General features: G+C 42.3%; 1 protein-coding gene across 3 annotated transcripts in view; it reads right to left on the reverse strand.

Moving 5' to 3' along the window:
- Positions 1-27177, reverse strand: part of LOC122539987 (sodium channel protein type 4 subunit alpha-like) — a 189059-nt gene that overhangs the window by 5566 nt on the left and 156316 nt on the right. For all 3 annotated transcript variants that reach the window (XM_087977901.1, XM_087977899.1, XM_087977902.1), the window contains 3 exons: positions 13330-13467; positions 9694-9798; positions 5481-5751 (listed from right to left, as the gene is read on the reverse strand). In XM_087977901.1, coding sequence (XP_087834027.1) covers positions 5481-5751; positions 9694-9798; positions 13330-13467 — 514 coding nt within the window. The remainder of the gene's footprint in view (positions 1-5480; positions 5752-9693; positions 9799-13329; positions 13468-27177) is intronic.

Genomic DNA, 27177 nt, shown 5'->3' on the forward strand with positions numbered 1-27177 from the left:
ATGTTAGCCATAGATGGTAGGTTTTGGCTGGTATTTGACTTGGCTGGTTGCTGACCCAGAGACTTGGACAGTCAGGTCTACAGGTCCAAATAGAAAAGCAAGTAAAAAAAATGTACTTGGAAATCAGCATACTGGTCCACCATTCAGTAGTATACACGATGAGTCAGGCCAATACTCTTTTTCACTTCTGGAATATGGGTGATGCTGACTGGCCAGCATTTATTGCCCATCCCTAGTTGCCTTTAAGAAGGTGGTGGTGAGCTGTCTCTTGAATCACTGCAGTCTATGTGCTGGAGAGAGTATGCCCCATTTGCCAATTTTACTGGTCTTTCCCTCTGGGTAGCCACTGCTTGGGAGGTACATGTTTGAGGTAATGGGAATTGGGAGACACTTGCTCAGGACTGTTACACCTGGCATAAACAAATAGAAAATTTTGTCCAGCCTCCTTCAAAAGCAGGCAGATATCAGAAGCTGAGATAAACACAAGGAGAGAAATCTCGAACCAGCAACTCATCCAAACTACAATAGTCCTGTTTGCAGCAGAACCTTCAGATACAGTTTGGCCTTAGTACTCACCTACATTCTCAATGGAGCACCCTGGATGAGAAACATTGTCCCTTTTGTTTTGAAGGGTGAATGAGAAGATGTAAAAGGATATTGGTACATGGGCCAAGGTTATTTCTGGACTAATTGATATCCCTTCATTTCACTTCCTCATCAGTAAAGGGGCTTCCTATTGGACTTTCCTTTGTCCCATATCATGGATATACCAAAGAAAATAGCAGTGCCAGAACATTTGTTATGAATCCACGGTACAGTTTAAGAGCAGGGAGGTTATGCTGAAACTGCAAAATGTTGGATAGACCGCAGCTACAGTATTGCGTGCAGTTCTGGAATCCACATTATAGGTGGGAAGGGATAGCACTGGAGAGGGTGTAGAGGAGATTTATCAGGATGTTGCCGGGACTGGAGAGTTTTGGTTATGAACAGAGATTGGATTGACTGTGGCTGGTCTTGTTAGAACACAGAATTGGATGGGGACATGATTGAATTGGATAAAATTATAAGGGACACAGACAGGATAGGCATAAAAAAATACTTTTCCCTTTGGCAGAACAATCAATTACCAGAAAGCCTGGATTTAAGGTAAGGGCACAAGATTTGGAGGGGTTGTAAGGAAAACTCTTTTAACCGATTATGCCCCCATCCAATCCTCTGTGATCTAAGGAGAACAACCCCAGTCAATCCAGTGGATGGTGGATACTCATTGCGTGTAATGGTGGTAGATGCAGATGTACACTTGTGATGGCAGGCATTCGGGTATGGACAAAGTGCTGGAAAATGGGATTAAAATAGGCAGGGGATTATTTTTGACTGGTGTAGACTTGGTCGGCCATCATTGGGTCAGAAGTGGGGATATTTGCCAATGATTGCACAATGTTCAGCATGATTTGCAAATTCTCAGATACTGGAGCAGTTCATGCTCAACCACAGGGCAGTGTGGTTGATTGGTGCGGGTGCCCCAGAGATGTTCCCTAAAACGCTCTGCTAGGAGGCATCCAGTCTCCCCAATGTAGAGGACACCGCATCGGGAGCAATGGATGCAATAAATGATATTGGTGGATGTGCAAGTAAAACTTTGATGGATGTGGAAGGCTCCTTTAGGGCCTTGGATGGAGGTGAGGAAGGATGTGTGGGCGCAGGTTTCGCAATTCCTGTGGTGGCAGGGGAAAGTGCCAAGATGGGAGGGTGGGTTGTAGGGGGGCGTGAACCTGACCAGGTAGTCACGGAGGGAAGGTCTTTGCGGAAGGTGGAAATGGATGGGCAATGGAATATATCCCTGGTGGTGGGGTCTGTTTGGAGGTGGCGAAAATGTCGGCGGATGATTTGGTTTATGCAAAGGTTGGTAGGGTGGAAGTTGAGCACCAGGGGCGTTCTGTCCTTGTTACTGTTGGAAGGGTGGGGTCTGAGGGCAGAGGTGCGGGATATGGACGAGATCCATTGGAGGGCCTCTTTAACCACGTGGGAAGGGAAATTGGGGTCTCTAAAGAAGGAGGCCACCTGGTGTGTTCTGTGGTGGAACTGGTCCTCCTGGGAGCAGATACGGCGGAGGCAGAGGAATTGGGAATATGGGATGGCATTTTTGCAGGAGGTAGGGTGGGAAGAGGTGTAATCCACGTAGCTGTGGGAGTCCGTGGGTTTGTAAGAAATGTCAATGTCAAGTCAGTCATCACTAATGGAGATGAAGAGGTCCGGGAAGGGGAGGGAGGTGTCAGAGATTGTCCAGGTAAATTTAAGGTCAGGGTGGAATGTGTTGGTGAAGTTGATAAACATAGAACATAGAACAATACAGCACAGAACAGGCCCTTTGGCCCACGATGTTGTGCCGAACATTTGTCCTAGCTTAAGCACCCATCCATGTACCTATCCAATTGCCGCGTAAAGGTCGCCAATGATTCCGACTCTGCCACTCCCACAGGCAGTGCATTCCATGCCCCCACCACTCTCTGGGTAAAGAACCCACCCCTGACATCTCCCCTATACCTTCCACCCTTCACCTTAAATTTATGTCCCCTTGTAACACTCTGTTGTACCCGGGGAAAAAGTTTCTGACTGTCTACTCTATCAATTCCTCTGATCATCTTATAAACCTCTATCAAGTCACCCCTCATCCTTCGCCGTTCCAACGAGAAAAGGCCCAGCACTCTCAACCTATCCTCGTACAACCTATTCTCCATTCCAGGCAACATCCTGGTAAATCTTCTCTGCACCCTCTCCAAAGCTTCCACATCTTTCCTAAAGTGAGGCGACCAGAACTGCACACAGTACTCCAAATGTGGCCTAACCAAGGTCCTGTACAGCTGCAACATCACTTCACGACTCTTGAATTCAATCCCTCTGCTAATGAACGCTAATACACCATAGGCCTTCTTACAAGCTCTATCCACCTGAGTGAATTGCTCAACCTCCTCGCGGGAGGAGGGATTGAATTGCTCAACCTCCTCGCGGGAGCACGAGGTGGCGCCAATGCAGTCATCAATGTAGCGGAGGAAGAGGTGGGGAGTGGTGCTGGTGTAATTACGGAAGATCAACTGCTCTACATAGCCAACAAAGAGACAGGCGTAGCTGGGGCCCGTACAGGTGCCCATGGTTACTGCTTTGATCTGGAGGAAGTGGGAGGATTCGAAGGAGAAATTGTTAAGGGTGAGGACCAGTTCGGCCAAACTAATGAGAGTGTCGGTGGAAGGGTACTGTTGGGGATGCCGGGAGAGGAAGAAACGGAGGGCTTGGAGGCTTTGGTCATGGTGGATGGAGGTGTAGAGGGATTGGATATCCATGGTGAAGATGAGGTGTTGGGGGACAGGGAAACGGAAGTCTTGGAGGAGGTGGAGGGCGTAGGTGGTGTGTCGAACGTATGTGGGGAGTTCCTGGACTAGGGGGGATAGGACAGTGTCGAGGTAGGTAGATTTGAGTTCAGTGGGGCAGGAGCATGCTGAGACAATGGGTCGGCCAGGGTGGTCAGGCTTGTAGATCTTGGGAAGGAGTTAGAACCGGGCAGTGTGGGGTACCCGGGCTATTAGGTTGGAAGCTGTGGGTGGGAGATCTCCTGAGGTGATGAGGTTCTGTATGGTCTGGGAGATGATGGTTTGGTGATGGGGGGTGGGGTCATGGTCGAGGGGGCAGTAGGAAGAGGTGTCCTCGAGTTGGCGTCTGGCTTCAGCGGTGTAGAGGTCAGTATACCACTCCACCCCCTTTATCTGCTGGCTTGATGGTGTGGTCGGGATTGGAGCAGATGGATTGGAGGGCTGCGCGTTGTGAGAGTGAGAGGTTGGAGTGGGGGAGGGGATAGACAGGTTGAGGCGGTTAATGTCCCGGCGGCAGTTGGAAATGAAGAGATCGAGGGATGGTAATAGGCCAGCACAGGGTGTCCAGGTGGATGCAGTGTGTTGGAGGTGGGCGAAGGGGTCCTCGGAAGGTGGGCAGGAGTCCTGATTGTGAAAGTAAGCTCGGAGGCGGAGGCGGTGGAAGAAGTGTTCGACGTCACGGCGTGTATTAAATTCATTGATGCGTGGGTGGAGGGGGATGAAGGTGAGTCCTTTGCTGAGGACTGATCTTTTGTCCTCAGTGAGGGGGAAGTCTGGAGGGATGGTGAATCTGGGAGCTGGGATCTGGTGTGGGTGTGGAGATGGGAGTGGGGGCGAAGCTGGTAACTGGAGTGGGTGTGGTGGTGGGGGGAATGGGGGTGGAGTCATGAGCAGGGGTGGTGTTCCCCTCAGTGTTCTAGGGGGCGGGGATGGTGACATTGGGATCTGTGGGGGGGCGTGTCAGCAGAATGCAGGCGAGTGGCATTGGTGGGGGCAGAAGTGGTGGCAAACACAACAGTGGCGGGGGCGGAAGTCACTGAGCGTGTGACATCAGCGATGATGTGAGGGGCAGAAGTGATGTCACCAATCAACCACACTGCTCTGTTGCCCAACATTTAAACTCCCCTCCCACTCTGCCGAGGACATGGAGGTCCTGGGCCTCCTTCACTGCCGCTCCCTCACCATCTGACGCCTGGAGGAAGAACGCCTCATCTTCTGCCTTGGAACACTTCAATTCCAGGCCATCAATGTGGACTTCAACAGTTCCATCATTCCCCCTTTCCCCACCTCACCCCAGTTCCAAACTTCCAGCTCAGCACTGTCCCTGTGACTTGTCCTACCTGCCTATCTTCTTTTCCACCTATCCACTCCACCCTCCTCCCTGACGTATCACCTTCATCCCACCCCCATCCACCAAATGTACTCTTTGCTACCTGCCCCCATCCTCCTCCCTGACCTATCACCTTCATCCCCTCCCGCACTCACCTATTGTACTCTATGCTACTTTCTCCCCACCCCCACCCTCCTCCCATTTATCTTTCCACCCTTCAGGCACTCTGCCTGTATTCCTGATGAAAGGCTTTTGCCCGAAATGTTGATTTTCCTGCTCCTCGGATGCTGCCTGAACTGCTGTGCTTTTCCAGCACCACTAATCCAGATTCTGGTTTCCAGCATCTGCAGTTATTGTTTTTAAATTTTGTCTGGAGTCTACCTCAAATTGAGATAAGAGTCTTCTGTCCGTTGACCATTAAAAAAAGTACAAAATTGAAGTTAGGCAGTTTCAGGTTAGTTCCTGGTGCAACGTATCCAGAATTTAAAATATTAAAATTGGCACTAAGTTGGCAATTGAGCTTGAAAAGGCATAAGATACCTGGTATGAGAAATGGGAACATGTCACATTGATGCATTTGGTGTTATTCTTCTGAATTTGGAGCTAAGATAAATAACGGGAGAAAAACATTATTTTGCAAGGATTTATATAGATCCTTCCTCCCATCACTTCCGCACCCTACTCAGTCAATCCTTTGGATTATAATAACTTAATCATTACGCGAATGAGGACATAGCTCAAAAACACAAGTTTTCAATACAAATGGATCTCAATTTCTAACTTACCCACAATTGAAAGAATCACCACAACAAAGTCAAAAATGTTCCAGCCAATGGTGAAGTAATAGTATCTTAAAGCGATGATCTTGAGCACACATTCACTGGTAAACACAACAATAAACACCAAGTTGATCCAGTAAAGAATATTAGTTTTTTCTTCACTTTGGTCATCTGTTTCTATCATCATAGTTACCATGTTGAGGCAGATGAGAATCATGATGAAGATATCAAAGGCTTGCTTGCTGACGAAATCAAAGAACAATCCTTGAAATTTATTCTGGGGCAGGGAAGGAAAGGGGAAGAATGAGGTGCCAATGTCTAAATACTTGACATTAATTATATTCATCATATTATGTCTGACTAACATGTATCCCTGGCAACAGAGGATGTAAATTATAAGATAGTTTGAAGGATTCAACAGAACTTATCACCGAGGCTCTTTAACAGGTATAAAACCAATCAAAGTTTAATATCTATGCTATCAGAATGGAACTGTTGACAGATCAAATATGTTTCATATGCTAGAAATATTTCAATCGATCCTTTGAACTGTCCTGTCCTCGTTTCTCATAAACATGCTTCCTCGTCAATTTGTTGAAATGACACCCATTGCACCCTCTTATATTTACACATTGAGTGAAATTTTAACATTGTTGAGCATAAGGGTTTGGGTGCAGACACTGCCAATTTCTTCTGCTGTTCTTCCAATTGGAATTGCCATTAAATCGCAATATTACTAGACCCTCTTGTTCTCTTAAACACTGGAGGTGAAATTGCCTTGTGGGTCATCATCAAAACAGTTCACATTAATTGATTGGGAAGATCAGAAGTTATTTGGTGATGCCAAAAATGTAAAAATCCACTGACAAACACATTGTGTTCACTTTGGGTTTTTCACATTCTACTAAACCATATTCCAGCTCTGAAGGACTTTGATATTGTTCAGCTGTATCTCCTACTGTATTCTTTTTGTCTTACAACAACAAGAAGAATTTGCATTTGGATAGAAGCTTTATTGCTTTGAACCATTCCAATTGAAACTTAAAGATATTTGAAACCTGAACGTGACACCATTTAATCACTTATGATCTTGGCTCAAACAATTTTCAATGTCAGCGACGCACTAAACTATCGACTTAATTTTCTGAATTTAAGAGATTGCAAGAATTAGCATTTGTAAATAATGAATTATATTTAGTCATAGAGTCATAGAGATGTACAGCACGGAAACAGACCCTTTGGTCCAACCCGTCCATGCCGACCAGATATCCCAACCCAATCTAGTCCCACCTGCCAGCACCCGGCTCATATCCCTCTAAACCCTTCCTATTCATGTACCCATCCAAATGCCTCTTAAATGTTGCAATTGTACCAGCCTCCACCACCTCCTCTGGCAGCTCATTCCATACACGTACCACCCTCTGTGTGAAAAAGTTGCCCTTAAGTCTCTTTTAAATCTCTCCCCTTTCACTCTAAACCTATGCCCTCTAGTTTTGGACTCATCCACGCCAGGGAAGAGACTTTGTCTATTTATCCTATCCATGCCCCTCATGATTTTATAAACCTCTATAAGCTCAGCCTCCAACACTACAGGGAAAACAGCCCCAGCCTATTCAACCTCTCCCTATAGCTCAAATCCTCCAACCCTGGCAACATCCTTGTAAATCTTTTCTGAACCCTTTCAAGTTTCACAACATCCTTCTGTTTCGAAGGAGACCAGAATTGCACACAATATTCCAACAGTGGCCTAACCAATGTCCTGTACAGCTGCAAAATAACCTCCCAATTCCTGTACTCAGTACTCTGACCAATAAAGGAAGGCATACCAAACACCTTCTTCACTATCCTACCTACCTGCAACTCCACTTTCAAGGAACTATTGAACCTGCACTGCAAGAACTCTTTGTTCAGCAACACTCCCTAGGACCTTACCGTTATGCGTATAAGTTCTGCTAAGATTTGCTTTCCCAAAATGCAGCACCTCACATTTATCTAAATTAAACTCCATCTGCATTTGCAGCAGAATGTAGTGTACATAGAATCATAGAAACTCATACATTGAAAGGCAGATTTCCAGCAGTGCGGTAGGACACTGGTTAATGCTTAGAATTTTTGAAAATAAATCAATTTCATATAACTAAACTCAACGTTCCACAACATTGGCAGAGATGATTGTGTCAATCCTAATAATGTCAATACTACTTTCAGATGAGCTGCTTACTGGGATCCACTCAACAACAGCCTGGTGGAGACTACCTGTTTCTAACTCAGAGTCAAAAAGTGTGGCGCTGGAAAAGCACAGCAGGTCAGACAGCATCCCAGGAGCAGGAGAGTTAATGTTTCAAGCATAAGCACTTCATCAGGATGAAGATGAAGAGCTTATACTCAAAACATTGACTTTCTTGCTCTTCGGCTGCTGCCTGACCGGCTGTGCTTTTCCAGCACCACACTTTTTGACTCTGATCTCCAGCATCTGCAGTCCTCACTTTCTCCCTATTTCTTACTCAGCCTATTGCAGGCAATGTAGCTCAAACTGTGAACTGAAGTTAGTGGGAGACTTCATTCTCACACCATGTTTGCTGCACTAAATCTTGAACTCTCAAGTGGCATGGCCTCAGTAGGCTACATATATAAATGTCAACATGGTTCAGAAATTACACTCCCAGTCTTTTTCAAGTTCCACTTCAGAAGCACACAAGATAGAATGGCACTTGAGTGCAGTACCAAGGGAGTGCTGCAGCACGCTCGGTTCCACCCATAGAAAAGACTCCAGGACATCATGGTCCTGCCCATATGGCTGAAAGAATAGCAAAGGAATTTCCTAATGTCCTGGCCGATATTTATGCTTCTGTCAATGCCGCTCAAGTAAATTCTATGATCACCTTAGGTGTAAGCTTATTTGTAAACTGGTTATCATGTTTGCCAACATAGAGTCATAGAGATGTACAGCATGGTCCAACATGTCCATGCCAACTAGATACCCTAAATTAATCTAGTCCCATTTAGCCCTTATCCCTGTAAACCCTTCCTTTTCATACACCCAGCCAAATGCCTTTTAAGTGTTGTAATTGTACCAGCCTCCACCATTTCCTCTGGCAGCACATTCCATACACATACCACCCTCTGCATGAAAATGTTGCCCCTTAGGCCCCATTTTATTCTTTCACCTCTCACCCTAAACCTATGCGCTCTAGTTCTGGACTCCCCCCACCCCAGGAAAAAAAGACCTTTTTCTATTTACCCTATCTATGCCCCTCATGATTTTATAAGCCTCTATAAGGTCACCACTCAGTGTCCAATGCTCCAGGGAAAACAGCCTCAATCTCTCCCTATGGTCAAACCTTCCAACCCTGGCAACATCCTTGTAAACCTTTTCTGAACCCTTCCAAGTTTCATAACGTCCTTCTGTTTGGAGACCAGAATTGCACACAATATTCCAAAAGTGGCCGAACCAATGTCCTGTACAGCTGCAACATGACCTCCCAACTCCTGTACTCAATGCTCTGACTAATAAATGTGACTACAGTAATTACAGGTCAAAAATAATTCATTGATTGTAAAGCACTACATCAGAGGCTGCATGCATATATGTTACATTTTTTTCCTTTGTAGCATTTTCTCTGACTGAACACAGAATTTTCATATAAGGACAGTATAGTGGCACAGTGGTTAGCGCTACTGTTCCACAGCACCAGACATCTGAATTTGATTCCACCCTTGGGCAACTGTCTGTGTGGAGTTTGCATGTTCTCTCCTTGTCTGTGTGGGTTCCTGCAGGTACTCTGGCTTCGTCCCAAAGATGTTCCAAAGATGTGCAGGTTTCATGGATTGGTCATGTTAGATTACCCATAGTGTCGAGGGAAGTGTAGGTTAGGTGGATTAGCGATGGGAAATACAGGGTTATATGAATAGGGTCGGGAGTGGGTCCAGATTGGGTTGCTCTTTGGAGGATCGGTGTTGACTTGATGGGTTGAATAGCCTACTTCCACACCGTAAAGCTTCTACGATCATGCATTCTATCAATAGGATTACAAAGAAACATCACTCAATGTGCAAGATGAAAGGCAGAACGTCTATTTAAATGTGATACACATATTTCCTTTGGTGCTTCATACTGGAGAAACAGTTTGAAGGAAACACACCTCATAGACCCTCCATTCCTTCCACAGTTTGTTAACATCTGGCGATCGACATACTGTGGTGCAATTGGTATACTTACATTTGGTCTTGGGATGGGTTTTTGTGGTTTCTTCGAGCCAAGCTTCTTCATAGCATTGTAATATTTCTTCTGCTCTTCTGTCATAAAGATATCTTTTCCTCCAAAGTAAAGATGAGAATACTTACAATTATTAAAGAAATGTCATCGAGATTTAGTAAATTCCACAAAAGTCAGAAGATGTATTCTAAGAATATCCAAAACAATATCAGGAGAAGGCCATTTTGCTTCTTGAACCTTCACCCCCATTCAAGAAAGTTGTGACTGTTCTGATTGTATCTTTAACTCCATTTTTATGCTGTCTCCCATAGCCCAAAACTCCCTTGTTGATCAAAAATCTGCCTAATTCAACTTCAAATACGAAATCAAATGCAGCCTTGCTGTCAAGGGCGGTCACTCTTGGAGTTCAACTCTTCTGCCTATGGACCAAAGGTAGCGAATTCCTCAGATTCAAGACACTTTAAGAAGAGTAATTCTTCTTCATTTCTGTTTTAAATCTGCCACCACTATCCTAAAACTATGATCTCTCATTCTAAATAGCTCCACAAGAAGAAACATCTGATCTACATACTTTGTGAATCCAGTTTAGCATTGTTTATATCTCAATTAGATCTCCTCCTATCCTTCTAAACTCTCACAAATACCGGCCTAAACTGTACATACTCTCCCAATAAGACAAACCACTCATCTCTGGAATCAATCCAGTGAACTTCCTCTGAACTTCCACTAATGCAATTACATCCTTCCTCAGGTAAGGGGACCAAAACTGTACATAGTACTCTCGATGCAGACTCCCCAGTGCCTTTTAAAGTTGCAACAATACTTCCCTACTCTTATACTCTATTCCTTTAGCAATAAATGCCAAAATTCTATTTGCCTTCCTTATTACATGCTGTACCCGTATATTAGCTTTCTGCAATTCATGCTCAAGAACACCCAAAGCACTGAAAGATTTTGAAGTTTCTTTCCATTTAGATATTAACTTGCCTTGTTATTCTTCTGATCAAGATGGATAACCTCTCATTTATCTATGCTAAACTCCCTCTGCCAAAATTTGTCCAGTTCATCTAACTTATCCACGCCCATATACGAACAAAAAAAGATTAACAATCCGGTGATAGAAGTAAATTAGTAAGTAAGTTAAATGGAATGCTAGCCTTTATTGCAAGGAGAACTGTGTATGACAATTGGAGAATCTAGCTACAACTTAGACGCCTTTGGCAAAACTGCACCTGATGTATTATCTACCATTTTGGTCTGCTTACTTAAGTATGGATATTCTTGCTTTGGAGGCAGCTCAGAAAAAGTTAATTAAGTTGATCACTGGAATTAAGGGCTCACCTTAAGGGGAAAAGTTGAGCAGTTTGGGGCTATGCCAATTAGAGTTTAGTTTGAAAATCACACAACACTAGGTTATAGTTCAACAAGTTTATTTAGAAGTACAAGCTTTCGGAGCTCCCAAAGCTATTACTTCCAAATAAACCTGCTGGACTATAACCTGGTGTTGTGTGATTTTCAACTTTGTCCACCCTAGTCCAACATCGGCATCTCCAAATCATATTAGAGTTTAGAGGACTAAGCAATGACCGTACTAAAATATATCAGATTTTGAAGGAGATTGACAGGGTACATGCTTAGAGAATGTTTCCCATTGTGGGCAATCAAGAAGCGGAGGGCACTGTATAAAAGTAAATGGCCTCATATTCAAGATGAAGATGAGGAGGAATTTCTTCTCTCAGGGACTTGTTAGCCTTCGTAATTCTTACGCTTGAGGCTGAAGTACTGATCCTGCTCATGGTTCTTATGTTATTAGAGTATGGTGCATGTTGGGACAATGAACACATTTAAAGAGATGCACATTTAATAGTGGGTTAAAGGGATATAGAGAGTGGGCAGGGTTGTGGCTGGGATGTGCTTGACCAAGATTATATTAAATGGCAGACCAAGCTGAAGGAGCTGAAGTGCTGATCCTGCTCGTGGTTCTTATGTCATTATATACTAGGACACTCAATTCCATCTGTAATGTAATAATCAACAGTCTCCATTTAAATAATACTCTTAATTAAATTGAGAGGGAACAATAACCTGACCACAGGTAGTCTTGGATTCTGCCAGGCCAACCCAGCTCCTAATTTGGTCCATAGGCAGAAGAGTTGAACTCAAGGAGTGACGGCCCTTGACAGCAAGGCTGCATTTGATTTAGTATGGTATCAAGGAGCCCTAGCAAAACTGGAAGCAATGGGACTCAGGGGGAATGCTCTTTTCTGTTTAGAGTCATACCTAGCACAAAGGGAGATGGTTGTGATTATTGCAGGCCAATCATCTCAGTCCAAAGACATCTCTGTAGGAGTTCCTCAGAGTGGTGTCCTAGGTTCAATCATCTTCAGCAGCTTCACCAATGACCTTCCCTCCATCATGATGTCAAAAGTGGGGATGTTTGCTGATGACCACACATGTTCAGCACCATTCATGACTCTTAAGATACTGGAGCAACCCATATGCTGCAAGACCTGGGTAACATTCATTCTTGGGCTGATAGGGGACAAGTAGCATTTGCAAACAGAATCTAACCATCACCTCTCGTCATTTAATGATATTACCATTGCCGAATTTCCCACTATTAACATTGCGGAGTTTACCATTGACCAGAAGCTTACTTGGACTAGCTATATAAATGGCGACCAGAGCACATCAGAGGCGAGGAATCCCTGTGGCAAGTAACTCATTCCCAACCTTGTTCTGAAAGCCTATCCACCATCTACAGGACAGGTCAGGACTGTGATGGAATATTCTCCACTTGTCTGCATGGGTGCAGCTTCAATAACACCTAAGAAGCTCAAGAATGAAGTAGTCTGCTTGATTGGTATATCTTCAACATTTATTCCCTTCATCACAATGCTTAGTAGCAGCAGTGTGCAATATATATAAGGTGCATTACAGCAACTCACCAAAGTTCCTTCAATAGCAACTTCCCAACTTGTAACCACAACCATCTAGAACAACAGCAGATACAATGGGAATGCCACCATCTGCAAATTCTCTCCAAGCCACACATCATTCTGACTTGGAATTATATAACTTCCCTTCATTGTCGCTGGGTCAACTCCTGGAACTTCTGCCCAAACAGTCCTTACACCCCAGGGCGGCAGCAGTTCGAGAAGGCTGCTCACTAGAAACTGATCCAATTAGTCATGAATGGACAAAAAAACTGCTGGCTCAACCAACAGCATCCAGATTCCACAAACAAATAACATTAAAAAAAATCTGCTCCCTCTTCTTCCTGCCAAAGTGGAAAACCTTATATTTTCTGACATTACACTCCATTTGCCAAATTTCTGCTTCCTCCCTTAACCTGTCAAGTTCCATTCTATCCTGACTAGATCCCTTCAAGATTCCTTTTAGAGTCGTATTTCACACAAATCTATCAAGGTGACTTTTGATCAGATTTAAACAGAGTAACTAAAGCCGAAGAGCCAGTATCTGAAAGACTATGTCATTAATTTAAAACATAACACTATTCATGTGCAAACATAAAATGGTAAATGCACAGTTTATGAAATATGCTTACATGCTATTCATGTCTACGTATGGCTTTAACATTTCACTCTTCATTGAATTTTGTGAAAAAGAGATACTTATCTTTTTCTTCTGTTGGTTGAAATTGTCAATAATTACACCAATAAAGAGATTGAGGGTGAAGAATGCTCCGAAGATGATGAAAATGACGAAGTACAAGTACATATACTTATTAATTTCATATGAGGGCTGCTGTTCCATCTAGGGAGGAAAATAAAGATTGGTCAACATTTCACAAAAATAACATTGCTTTTCTGAGTTTGTGGAATTAAAGACTTATTATTACAGAATTTCATTCAAAAGCACACTCTGTGGCCTTGACACTGGGAAGAGGTGGGGAATGGGTATGAATATACCTCAGAAACATTATCACTTCCGATACCTGGCATCTAATCCCAGCTGGGTTGCAGGGAAATAATGACTGTCTTTCACTCTCTCTCTCTCAGTTGTCAACCTTCCCACCCTTAAACTCAACTAAAGAGTTATTTACACACACACACAAAAAAACATAAATTACTAGAAAAGCTCAGCAGGTCTGGCAGCATCAGTGAAGAGAAATCAGAGTTAGTGTTTCGAGTCAAGTGACCCTTCCTCAGAACTTTCTCTTTTATGAATCCTGATGCCAAATCTGCTGAGCTTTTCCAGCAACTTCTGTTTTTGTTTCTGATTTACAGTGCAGTTCTTACAGTTTTTGAAGAGTTATTTAATCGGGCATTGACTCACAACACTGAGAAGGAATTTGCTGTATGTTAAATGATAATTTTTTCCTTACATAGCATCAATGATCACACTTCAGGACAGTTTATAACATGGGAAATGTGAAAGGAGCAGGATACCAATTCTACCCTAGTTAAAGACTATAAAAATATGCAATATCTCAAATCTTAACAGTCAAACTTTGGTCTAAAAGAAGTTTAATCATCAAATTGCTAAGCATATGTCAAGAATATCATGATATTTCAGCTAGATAGTCAGTTGGCGATACCTTCTACCATGGAGAATCTAGTCTCCTTTCAACATCTCACAGATTTAATTCCTGTCATCTCAGGTGTACATTAGTATTAGTCTCAGGAACAGAGAGGTCCAACAGACAAGACAATAGGCTGTTGTTTCAATGGGACGAGGATGAAGGAGTCTAGTCATTTAGGGCTGGATTTTCTCCCAGCCTTCAGGATCAAATGGAGATCCAGATCCTAAGTCTGTTGGCAGCAAAACTAATTCAGCAATCTTCCCAGAAATGGCTTCCAAATTGTCAACCTCTCCACCTGGCATCTCCTTGAGGGCAAATCAAAAGGTCAGTGGCTCAGAATCCTCAGCAGCCCTTCAAGACGATATGGGTATTGTTGTGGGAGGAAGGTTGTAGACCGTGAAGGTGATTCAACATGGAGTTGGCTTTAAAGGTATGGATCTGAAGTAAAGATTATGAGAGCTCCTCAGAATGAAGGAAACACTTCTCCAGTGAATCATTTGGACTGTGAGCTTTGATTTCCTGCCATGATTTTGTCTTTGGATCACAGAGTCTCAAGCTCTGATATCCTTTGTTCTGCTGCTCGAGGGTACCTGACTGAGGTGGCAGTCTCCGCACATGGCATTACAGTCACATTGTTGGTGGCAACATGTCTGCAAACAGCACAAAATTATCCCCAACTGGAGCCTTAACCATTGTCATCACCTTGCCCTGAGAAAATTTGAAGACGGTGGAAATGTGTTAGGTGTCCCTGCCAACATGGCAGCCCTATTTTCCCAATCATTCCGACTCTAGATCCATCACAAGGGGCTGGAAATATTCAGTCTGCACTGTCTGCTCATGATGCTCCAATCATCATGAGGAATGGGAGGGGTTTAATGGATGAGCTTATCTTGCATTTCACTTTCTATGTTCTTCCGTTCATGCTTTGCTGTGAACAGTTTCAGCTTTTGCCTTGTGCTTCCTTCACAAACCTGGTGCCATGACCTATACTCTTTTCTGCTTCAGCCAGCTTCTTCACTGAATGCATATTCACCTCATTTCAAGTGTAGACTTGTCGAAATGAATAGACTTTAATGAGGTTTTGCAACAGAATAATATCCCAGAAGGAAAAAGCAGTAAAGCTGATGAATGAGAGATAGGAATCTGGCTTATCTTATATCCTTCAAAATGCAGGACCAGTACAACCAGTTCAGTTCCAAGTATTAATGTTATTTATAACTCCCCCTGATAATGAAGAGTCAACCAAACATATAAATAAATGCAATCAAATTGGAGGCATATTTGACCAATATGCTGAGATGTCATGGGATCTGCCGGCAACAATAGCTCAACCAGTCCTGACTTTACACTAACATCTACAGACAAGGAAATCAGTTGAGGTGCATGGCATCACTCTCTTTAGCTTTCTCCTCACCAGAGTCTGAATTTTTATTTATAGGTGTATTGAAGGTCAATGATATTTTCAGTTAGAAAGTGAATGAAGAAAAGAGTGAAAGATGATCAAATGTAATTCCAACATACATACAGATGCTAAAAGGATGATAGTCCAAACAATCAGCACCCTCTTTTTATAAGCTGTATGAATTTCTGCCCCTTTTACCACTTTGTTTCTTGCCCCGTGTCCTGATGAGTGCAAAAGTAAAAGCATATCCTTGTCTCATTTTGGGAAGGGGATTAGATTCCCACAGTGTGGAAACAGGCCCAACAAGTCCACATCAACCCACCCCCCACTGACTAATGCAGCTAACACTATCAGCAATTTAGCATGGCCAATTCACCTGACTTGCACACCTTGGGACTGTGGGAGGTAAACTGGAGCACACAGAGGAAACCCACGCAGATATGGGGAGAATGTGCAAACTCCACACGGTCGCCTGAGGCTGGAATTGAACCTAGGACCCTGGCACTGTGAGACAACAGTGCTAACTACTGAACCACCAGAACAGTGGTCTTTACCTGGTCTAGTCTACATGTGACTCCAGGCACACCATAATGTGGTTGACTCTTAACTGGCCTCTGAAATAGCCTACAAGTCATTCCGTTCAAGTGCAATTATCCATAAGCAATGAATGCTGCCTGTGCCACAGATGCTCAAATTCTATGAACAAATAAGGAGAAATGTATTATTTGCTATTCGTTCAGTTAGTCAGTTCATTTGTGACTCCTGCATGTGATTTCGCTGTTAGGAGTCAATCTTTCTGGGATGTTCAGTTTTCTTGTGTACTTGCACAGCTCTTGCCCTGGACTCTCGTGCCCTTCCCAGCAGCCTCGTGGACAGATCGCCATTGCAGATGACAAGCAGCAGGTGGTGAGGGATTATGTGGGTCTTCTCACAGTTTTAGGGTGCATTTCCCACCAGCTCCAGCCCCTTGGCAGCCAGATACCCTGAAGCAGCAGCCAGCTATAGGGGACCTCCACCTCAGACACACTTCACATTATAACGCTTGCACAGCAGCCAGTGCATGTGACCAATGGGGAACTGGGCAAGTATCTTGGCTTCAGTGTAACTTTTCTTTCTGATCCTATCGCAAGCAGATATCTTGCCTGTTACAGCCATTCAGACTCTTCATCAATGCTGATGTGCAATTGTCCAGTCAGACTCTTTAAAGTGCTGATAATTCACACTGAGTTCCAGGACAGAAACTGAATCAATGAATTCTAGCACCGTGCTAGACAATAAAGGTGAAGCCTCAACGATCCTCAATTTCCTAAATCTCGAGGAAAGTTGACCGACCTATCTTCCCATTAAACACTTCCAGGTACCACTGATAAAAATTGTGCAATATGATAAGGGAGGGAAAGGTAAGAAGGAAAGAATCTGCATTTATAAAGTGCTTTTTACATCTCAGAACTTTCCGTGGCATTTTACAGCCAGTTAGGTACTTTTAAACTGCAGCCACTGTTGAAACATAGGAAATAGAATTATTGAGAAACAATCCTATAATTCCAACATTTCCATTGACACCTTTCAATGATTGGAATTGGGTTAATTCCTACTTATTGTGAACTTTTAGTTCAACTCAGGAATAATTTCCAGGAATTGGTTGTGAGTGTACATATTGTTTTCTTGGGATGTAAGTGTCACTGGCCTATCCCTAATTGTCCTTGCTCTGAGTGGTTTGCTAGACCATTTCAGAGGACAGTTAAGAGTCAGTCACTGCTGTGGGTCTAGAATCACATGCAGGCCAAACCAGTTAAGGAAGGAGGCTTTCCCTCCCTATAAGACATAGGTGTTCGGATTTTACAATGATCAATGATTGTTGTCTTGTTGAGACTAGGTGTGGATTCCAGATTTATACATTGTATTTAAATTCCACCAGCAGCTATGGTGGGATTTGAAATCTTGTTCCCTGCCATTTAATATAAAATAGCCAAGACTGAATGCCACTGCAGAACTAATGGGTTAATAAATCTGTTTGGTTGGAAAGGAGCCTGGTATCATTTGAAAACTGGCTTATAGAATAATATGGGCTAGGAAGGTTATTCTCTCATTAAAGCTCGACTGTAGCAAGCCTTCATGATACCATTGACATCTGAAGAAGCCATGTAATGGGCACTTTATAAGATAAAAGGCTTTTATGTTTTACTAGTATTTAAATATTTTATAAGCCACATAAAATCTATTAGGCATGATGGAGGGTTTAAGTGGTAGGGTAAATCACAAGAGATGTTTATAGCTGTATTCATTGCATTCATGTTACTCTTTCAGATTCAAATTACTGCCAGTAGAATCAGCAATAAGGCACCATGTACTGGTGGCACTGGGCCCAAGGCAAGCAGGCCTTATATACCGAGATATCTGTGGAAACAGCCCAATGGCAGACCAATCTGCTTTCCATGCGGTGGATTTAAAGTTGCAAAAGATTGAAACCAACCTCTGGCCATGCCTTTCGGCATCTATTCCAGTGATAAGAATGTTATCATACTGTTTTTATTAATAATGATTTAAGTATTTGAGTATGAGTTTCCCCTTGCCTGGAAGTGGACAGAAGGGGAAATAACTCAAGCAGTTCTTTTAGAATCACAGAATCCGTACACTTATCCTATTGAGTCTGCACCAACCATCTGAAGAGCAGCCCACCCAGACCCCAGCCCTATCCCCATAATTACCATGGCTAATCCACTTACTCTGCACATCCCTGGACACAACAGACAATTTAGCAGGCCAATCCACTTAACCTGCACTACTTTGGACTGTGGGAGGAAACCCATGCAGACATGGGAAGAATATGCAAACTCTACACAGAAGCTGGATTTAAACCTTGGCCCCTTGTGCTGTGAGGCAGCAGTCATGACCACTGTAGCATTGTGCCACTCGAGCCAGTCTTGGAGATATACTCCACCCCTTCTCACCAACTCACAAATATAGCTCTGGGTGAGAAGATCCTTGGGTGATTTTCTTGAACCGCCATTACCACCACCACCACTAATTAAGGGCCTTAAGTGGTCAATTAATGGACACTTAAGGACATCAGTTCTTCATCGCCCCATCTTCCTGGTGGAGAAGTGAGAAAGATGACTATTTTCCCAAGTGGACTGGACCCTCATGCTACATTGCTTGTGGCCGGATGTCTCCATTTGAATGAACCTGGAGGCAATTGGAGGCACAGATGAGTAGAAAGGGGCGGCCTCTGAAGCCCTTGCCTCCAACCTCTCTGCCACTCTACACCCCATGTTAATAAAATGTAAAAAGACTTGTGTGATTGGATTTACCCACAGAGTAGGCCTTGGCTAAATTCTTTTGGATTCAGAAGCGAAGAGCCTTTGATTGGCTGGCAGCTTCTGGTGAGATACTCAATCTTTCTTACCTGTCAGCGCTTAATGAGCTGACTGGCATGTTACAGGTTGTGTTTTTTTGGCACTTAGGGTGATGTGTTAGTCACCACAACACGAGCATACAGATTTTAAAGGAAAAATCATCCCCAGTATATTCTTCCGCCCTTTGCAATAGTATGGAGGGAGATCCTTTCAAAACTGAACTAAGCAAATTCACCTTCAGAGTGACACTAAGGGAATAACTCCTTTCATTTGAAGCCTGATCCTTACGATGCCATCTGATCTTTCCAATGATCCCTTGAGTCAATTTCAACTTCTGAATTCCACTTCCCCATTTGATATAATTGTTCCAGTAGTTTAGCCAAGTCAAACTAAAAGATCTATGAAACTTCAGTGGTATTGAAGAAAATCACAAGACGATCTTAGGAGTAGAGTTTAGATTCCCAATGGAAAATGCAGCTCCTAATCAAATTTAAAGTGATACAGGCGAAGACTGAAAAATGGAGAATACAAAAAAAGTTAAAACCTATTATTATAATGTATTCAGTAATTCACACTTTAAAATCAAAAAATTTTTAAAATGGAGCTGAGTGTGGGACTCAGGCTGAAATTTTACAGATAGATTTTGATATTAACTTTGACAAGAAATGCACCAAAACTCTTGCTGGTCTAACTCTAGCAGAAGTCTGTCAGGACATCAGTATATTTTGGTAATCCAGATGATAGCAGATAGTGGACTTGTTTGGGGATTGTGTTTGAATGAGTGAAGATTGAATGAGTGTATGGTTTTGTCAACCTCTAGGATAGGCCTATAGACCACAGGGGTGAAGATCAATCTCCAGGATATTGCCATGTACAATCCGAGAAAAATCATAGGGTCATTAAAAATATGGTATTTTTGTCATTTTCTTTAAATATTTCTCTTTACCAACTATACACATAATGAAAAGTCGCTGTTTGACAGTCAAGCACCATTGAATGGGAGAATGAATTTTTTTATCTGCCGATTGGCATTGGAAAACAGTACATCACAGGGATGAATGTTTTGGACAACTAATAAATGGAACATAGGGACAAATCATATAATGAAAGCTCCTGGAAAAGATTTAATCACAGTTGGCAATTTTACTGCTACTAGGCCGCTGACACAAGACAGACTGGAGCTGGTGTGGTGCTAGGGTTTCCTAACACCAGGCATTCTCATATCCTCTTACAATAGTCTTAAAAGCCGGAAAAAGCAGATACATTGGCCAACTCCCTGCCAGTAGTCGGGCCTACCCATATGTCCAAGTTGCTCAGCTTATATACTCCCCAAAGTATTTCCTCATTTTAGTAACAAATCCTTGTTATCTACTCTTACAAAAGATTCCTTGACACTAGAAAATATGGTTTGTAGGGAGATGTGACAACCTATCTCCCTGAACCCAGGAAATAGTCTCACAGATTATGCATCTTCTTCAAATCCCCATCCTGGTAAGCAGCATAAGTAATAAGAGGACTTGCCTCTGATCTATTCCCTTCAATAGGTCAGCACTAGAAATACCAGCTGGGTCCTTATAGTAGGATGCAGCCATTGCAAATTTTTGTGACAGGTCAACATTAGTATTATGAAATTATTACTTCAGTTTTTCTTGATAGTGTTGTAACTTGATTAAATGTTGTATCCTTGATTTCCAGTTGGCGAAGTAAGAAATTCCTGTCTTTACTTGGGATAGATCTATTCCCAGAGTAAAATATTTTAGACATGTATCTCTTGACTCTGCTTGGTCATTTGTTAGATGTGCTCAAACAGGCATTCTATCAATGCCCTTCATCTCTGTGTCTGTCTTTTCTGCAGTCCTTATTTCTGAGAGTTGGGCCATGGATTTCCATTGAATTGCTCCAGACTTTTGAAAGTCCTGCATGTGCGATCATTGCTTTTTGCAGCATAGCTGACCGGGAGCCTCTCCTGCCCTCATTGCTGTCATCAGTCACATTGAAAGGATTTACATTCTGGCAATCAAACTGTTTGTGCACATTATGAACATTATGCACATTCTACAAGCAACATCTTCTAGCATCAGACTCAAACCCAGAGCTTCTGGCTTGGAGGTAGAGATGATACAACTGCTCCACAAAACCTCTTCACTGATATTCATATAATCTCAAATTGATAGAATTAAGCAAAGCCCTCAGATGTTTAATTCCAATTGTGCAGAAAGAATTAAAGACATTGCATTTTCTCAATGTCTAATGTACATCGACCACACTTCTAAAGTGCTTCATTGCTTCCAGCCTCTTTTGGAAAGCCCTGCGGATTTGAAAGGCAGCGTATAAGTGCAACTTCTTTCCCTATCCATAACTATTCCTTTGGTTTAACAGAAATCAATAATTAGGCTGCCCTTATACAGATAGCTTTGGGCTAGTTATATTCCGGAAAACAGAAGCTACAAGTGAGCTAGTCATCCTAGAATCCCGACAGTGTGGAAACAGGTCATTTGGCCCAACAAGTCCGTGCTGACCCTCCAAAGAACAACTCACCCAGATCCATTCCCCAACCCTATTGCTCTACATTTCCCCTGACTAATGCACCTAACCTACACATCCCTGAACACGATGGGCAATTTAGTATGGCCAATTCACCTGATTGCACATAGAACATAGAACATTACAGCACAGTACTGGCCCTTTGTCCCTTGATGTTGCGTGACCTGTGAAACTAATCTGAAGCACATCGATCCTACACCATTCCATTTTCATCCATATGTTTTTCCAATGACCATTTCAATGCCCTTAAAGTTGGCAAGTCTACTACTGTTGCAGGCAGTGCATTCCACACCCCTACTATTCTCTGAGTAAACAAACTACCTCTGTCTACATATATCCTATATCTATCACCTCTCAATTTAAAGCTATGTCCCCTTGTGCTAGCCATTTGATTGCTTACATTGCACCTCCATTCCTGCATTTGTTTCTTCTTCCACCTTTCCTCCCCATTAGACACTACTGTAGAGATACAATGACTGAAGATTGGAAATCTAATCAGCACAAGCGGCTTGGGAAATCAAACTGAATGAGGCCCAAATGAGGTGGGGCTTAATCTTAATTATTTGTGTCCAATGCTTGTTTTGAGCAGTGGTCTGGTATGAGCTAAATGCTATGCTTATGTTTCACTATCACATTTCAGCACAACAATGTGCCAGTTGGTCTATGTTGATTGTAAGTGGAGGTTCCTCAACATCTTCAAATTTCAGCAACTGGTCTTACATGGGTCCTCAGTGTTTGCTTTAGCACATTCATTACCATTTACCTCAGGAACCTACGCTATGAAAGAAAGAACAAATATTAGTTAGGATTCCTGCCTTTGATCATTAGTCAAGGACTGGCTCTTGTTAAGAAGCATGAATGAAGACTTCAAGCGAAGTGATAGTGAAGCTATCCTCCATTATGGATAGTGACATCATGGGACCCTTCTATACTTCATTCAGATGGCCTTTAAGGATGAGGTAATGGTAAATGTCAGCTGGCCATCTGACTATGAAGGCTGTAAATCCAGAATCCATATTATTCTCACCTTGTGATCAGAGCCATGCTTATTCCAGCAGATGTTAATGGAAAATGATCAGGAGTAGGGAAGGTTAGCTGAGATTCTGTTTCTTTAATCAAAAGATTCCATATCCAAGTGTAATACAGCTGATAATTTAACACATTCATACAATCAAACAGGAGTCCAATGATCATTCCTTCTTTTAAGTATTCCTTTTACACTATAGTCAAATAATGTTGGTATATTGATCAGTTCCTCACGTAACTAGTTATTACTAGTTATTGGTATTTTGACAGAAGGGATCATTAGAGATATATGGTATGACCACCATGACAGACAAGTCAATGGATACTGACAACATGGCCTCTGGAAAACACAGTAAAGTATATTGAGTCATTATTTTTCATGAAGGTATTACACTGATGGAGGGAGGTAATCTCATTTCCATACAATAATAGGATAGAGTCCTGTGAAATTGGACAGCATGTATTGGATTAGGAATGACTCAGTATTTCATAGGCAAATGATTGATATTGATGGAAATGGTTCTGTCTGGTTTCTGTTTAAGTTTTGCAATAACTGGTGCTGGGGCATTGCATTTCATAATGCTGGTCATTTGGGCACTGCAGATACAATTCAGAGACCAAAACAATATCTAATACATATATATGGACATTTTTCACACACTGGTTACCGTATGAATGTGTGCAAAGCTAAAATCTACCAGAAGTATGCAGAACAAGTAGATCATAATATCACTCAGCGTGCAGTGCTAATTTAATGCCAACATGGCATCATAAGCTATTTTGGACCTCAATTTTCCAGTCAGTGCCCTCTCTTGTAAAATAAACAAACAGCAAGAAGAACATCTTCTATTTCTGTTTAAAGGGATAATCACTACTTACTTGATGATTGATTTTTGTTTCTGAATGTTTTATGCTTTCTGCACTGTACTTGGTTAAAGTTATAATAATCTAGAGATGGTGTACAAGCCTAGGTACTCTAGTAAAGCTTTTTGGAACAGAATGGCTGAAAAAAATGGATAGTTTGAATTTCAGGAGAAAGCCATATATGCTCACGGTGCTCAAGAAGCAATTTGCATGTCTGAATCTCAGCAAGGAACAATGTGTGAAAAGCCTACTCTTCAATAAGGACATCCTTACTGCTGCGGCCACAAATCCAACCTCAGGGCACATCAACAACTGTACTACCACTGCCCATGAAGAAGTAACTGGATATTATCACAGGAGTACAAGCACTCTGCAACTGTAGCACATGAGACAGAGACGCTGTCTAAATTACTGTGTTCTGTGTATTTTAGTTCCGCTGTAATTAAATCCACTGAAGATCTTTGAATAAAGGCAAGTATATACTTGGTTTATGTACCATTAAGATAATATAAGAATATTGCTCATTTACATTCTATGGAAGGATAATTACAACAACAAAATAGCGCTCAGTTTTCAACTGAACCATCCCGACCTGGGAGGCAGTACATGAATTGTTGGATAACAGCTAGGACACTGACCGAGTGGCAGTGGTGTCAGCATGGTGTCACCTCTACAGAAGCAGAAGGTTTATATTTCATCGAACTATTGATCTTCCCTTGGGGCAATGCCTCTCCATTCTAGTAATCTTTGGGAGAACAAATTGCTGGACTGTTGGACTGCAAGCTGGAACCTGCACCCTGGGCCAAGCAGTTTGAGCTTGCGTGAGAGCAGTATGAGCTTCCACTGTGATGTGCATGCACGCGTACACACACATTTGTTGTTCTGCCTTGAGAGCTGAGACATCAGTCATTGGATGCGACATCATGGTTAGGTCCACAAATGTGTTCATGGAGTTGGCCACCATTTCTTTCAGGAAAAGATAAGCTCCAAACTCTATTCAAATCCTTGTTCTAAGTTAACGCAATGCTCTTCTATCTTCCTTCATATTGAAGGCAGACTTTCTGACAAGTTTCCCACTACACTAAGGATTTTGTTCTGTATGCTCATTGACCTGTTTTTCAGCCTGATCCAAAGCACTCATTCAGGTCTTCAGGACCAAATTCCATGTGCAACACCAAACTCTGATGTGATGGTACCTCTGCTATCTTTGTCACTGACCCGGCCTTTACATGCCCAGCAGCCTGCTGTGTGCACGTCCCATTTCTCATTTCTCCTCTAAGATATGTACATTGTCAGTTATCTGAACTGGTTGCCTAGAATGTGACATCAATACTGACTTCATGTCCTCGGTATTGCTCCCTTGATATTCCTCCACTGCCTGACCAGATTGGACTTTACAATGGACTTGAAACTTCCAACAGATGCTGCCAGACCTGCTGAGTTTGTCGAATACTTTCTATGTTTAGTACAGAGGGAATAGCTGTGGTAAAGGGATGAGCAAGGGGGAAGGGGAAAATGTATGCAGTCCATATGCACACCATTTACAGAATGCAAATCAGTAGATTCTATATGAGAAGGAAGGTTAGGTGAAGATACCATTGCTGGCTACGGCATCAATACTGGGTGGTCAGCACTGGGAAGTACAGCATGAAGCCTCTTCCCCCCACAATTTGTAAAATATTCTTCAACAAAAAAACTGGAAATGTGGCATCCATCCTCCAAAATAACTAATACACAATGTGCTTGTTTGATTTATTTATCATAGTTGAAATCCTGACAGCATGTTCAAGCTGTCAAATGTGGGTGTGTAGTTTGCAATTAATGTATGAGTCCTAATTCATGAATAACTAATGGGTAGTTAGTAAAGTGAAATAATTGTGTGGTTGGTAGATTATGACATTTGAAGATCATTCTCGGTATTAAATATTTCGGGGTACTGCATCCAGATACTAGGACGTGGCTGCTGACACAGACACCTGTTGAGTAGCTGCTCTCCCTGCTTTCTGATCATTTACTTGACCTACTTCTTATCCTCTGCAGCTACACAGCACCTTTCCTCCCCTGCACTTTTTCCATTAAGACCCTCAATGCAGTGTTGGAAAACACTAGAATCCATTCTGTCCGCTATGCTGTGCTATATTTCTGCCAATTAAGATACATTCTCTGCATCACTTCTAACACCTGTTCCAGCTAAAAGGCACCTTCTCTTTAAGAAGCACAGACAAGGCTCCTTGCTGACTCATGTAACCAATGAATTGTGTGGTTAGCACTGACCGCATATAGAAGTCATGGTAATGACCAGGCAGGAAGATGGTGGGCTTGTTATTGCATTTCAAACAATGGATTTGTATAGGTTTCTTCCAATCCATTATGGCTTCCAGGACTTCCTTGAGCCTTAACTCAAACACTTAGCTACTGACTGATTTCCAGAAATTCCTGAGTTTTGACTTCACAGAGCAATCCAATTGCTCTTGGCTCCTCACTGACCCCAACTACACAGAGCCAATGTAGTTTGGTTGTCTTTCAGCAGTCTATTTCTGCATGGGTTTGTTTGCTAACTTCACAGACTGTGACCCAGGAACTATTCTTCGATGACCCCTGACCTGTTTGGAAGTGATCAATTGAAAACATTACAATAAGTGCCACCCTATTGCTGGGCAGGTACCGAACATGACAACTGTATACTCCAAGCAGCAGTGAAGCTGGAATGGAGTAACCTTTGGAACTGACTGTTCCCTTAATGTTACAATGTTCACCAATTGCTGGCTCCACAGCACAAATTACACACTGTGAAAAGTAAGACTTCATCACAACTTTATGCATTTGGTGTAAACATTTTGGTGTATACAGATTTATACATCAGCCCACTTCTGCCAAGTACCATTAAAATGCTTAAACATATATTCTGTCCTTGGGAATGGTAACACCAAGGTTGGGTATACAGCCAGGATTTTCAATTTAAAGTTTGCTCCAAGCCACATTTTGACAAATTAACCTTCAATTAAGTTAAATCCATTTGGAAAGTAATGTGCATTTGAAGATTAATTAATTGCATTGCAATGTTGCACGTTTTATGTATTGCTAGATCATTCATGTATAAATCTATCTTACAGTTTTATATTTTCTGTCAAATTTCTATAATATAGTATATGACAGTGTTAAAATGTTTCTAATCTCTATCATTTCAGAATGCTGTTCGTTAAGAGGAAGTTTGATGTACTATGCAAGTTCAGGAGGACTATTGACTAGTGCATTTCAACTACTTGACCACAGTTAGCATGACCGATATCACGCCAACAATCAAATCTAAAGTGAACAGAGAACATCCTGTCTCTTAGAAATTCTAGTTGTCCAATCTTTGCAATATTTTGAAACTGTATTTCCAATGGATCACTAAACTCTCATCTTTACCTTTCCAATTTTAAATCAGTTTTTGGTAACTTTTTATTTAGAAAACAATTAGAACACAATCAGTCTCAATCTACTCTATTCTTCAGATCTCCCTCAATCTCCCTTCAATATCTCTCTTCTTCCTGTGGTCCCAGCCAACTAAAATGCTGTGGCTTGAATGTTTGAGTCTCATTTAGTGGAGGTGGGGTAGGGGGTGTGGTCCATTATCAGGATGCCTTGTAAGTTGCGAGGAAAAGGGTGGGCTTGTGATCTTTCCCACTAACTAGTTAAGGCTAATAAAGGTTTTGAGGAGCTTAACAGGGACATATTGATAGGGGTGGGGTGTTGAGATGTTGACA

The sequence above is a fragment of the Chiloscyllium plagiosum genome, unplaced genomic scaffold (genome assembly GCF_037043375.1).
Source record: "Chiloscyllium plagiosum isolate Xiang-an unplaced genomic scaffold, Cpla_swu_hap1 HiC_scaffold_32, whole genome shotgun sequence".
Lineage (NCBI taxonomy): Eukaryota > Metazoa > Chordata > Chondrichthyes > Orectolobiformes > Hemiscylliidae > Chiloscyllium > Chiloscyllium plagiosum.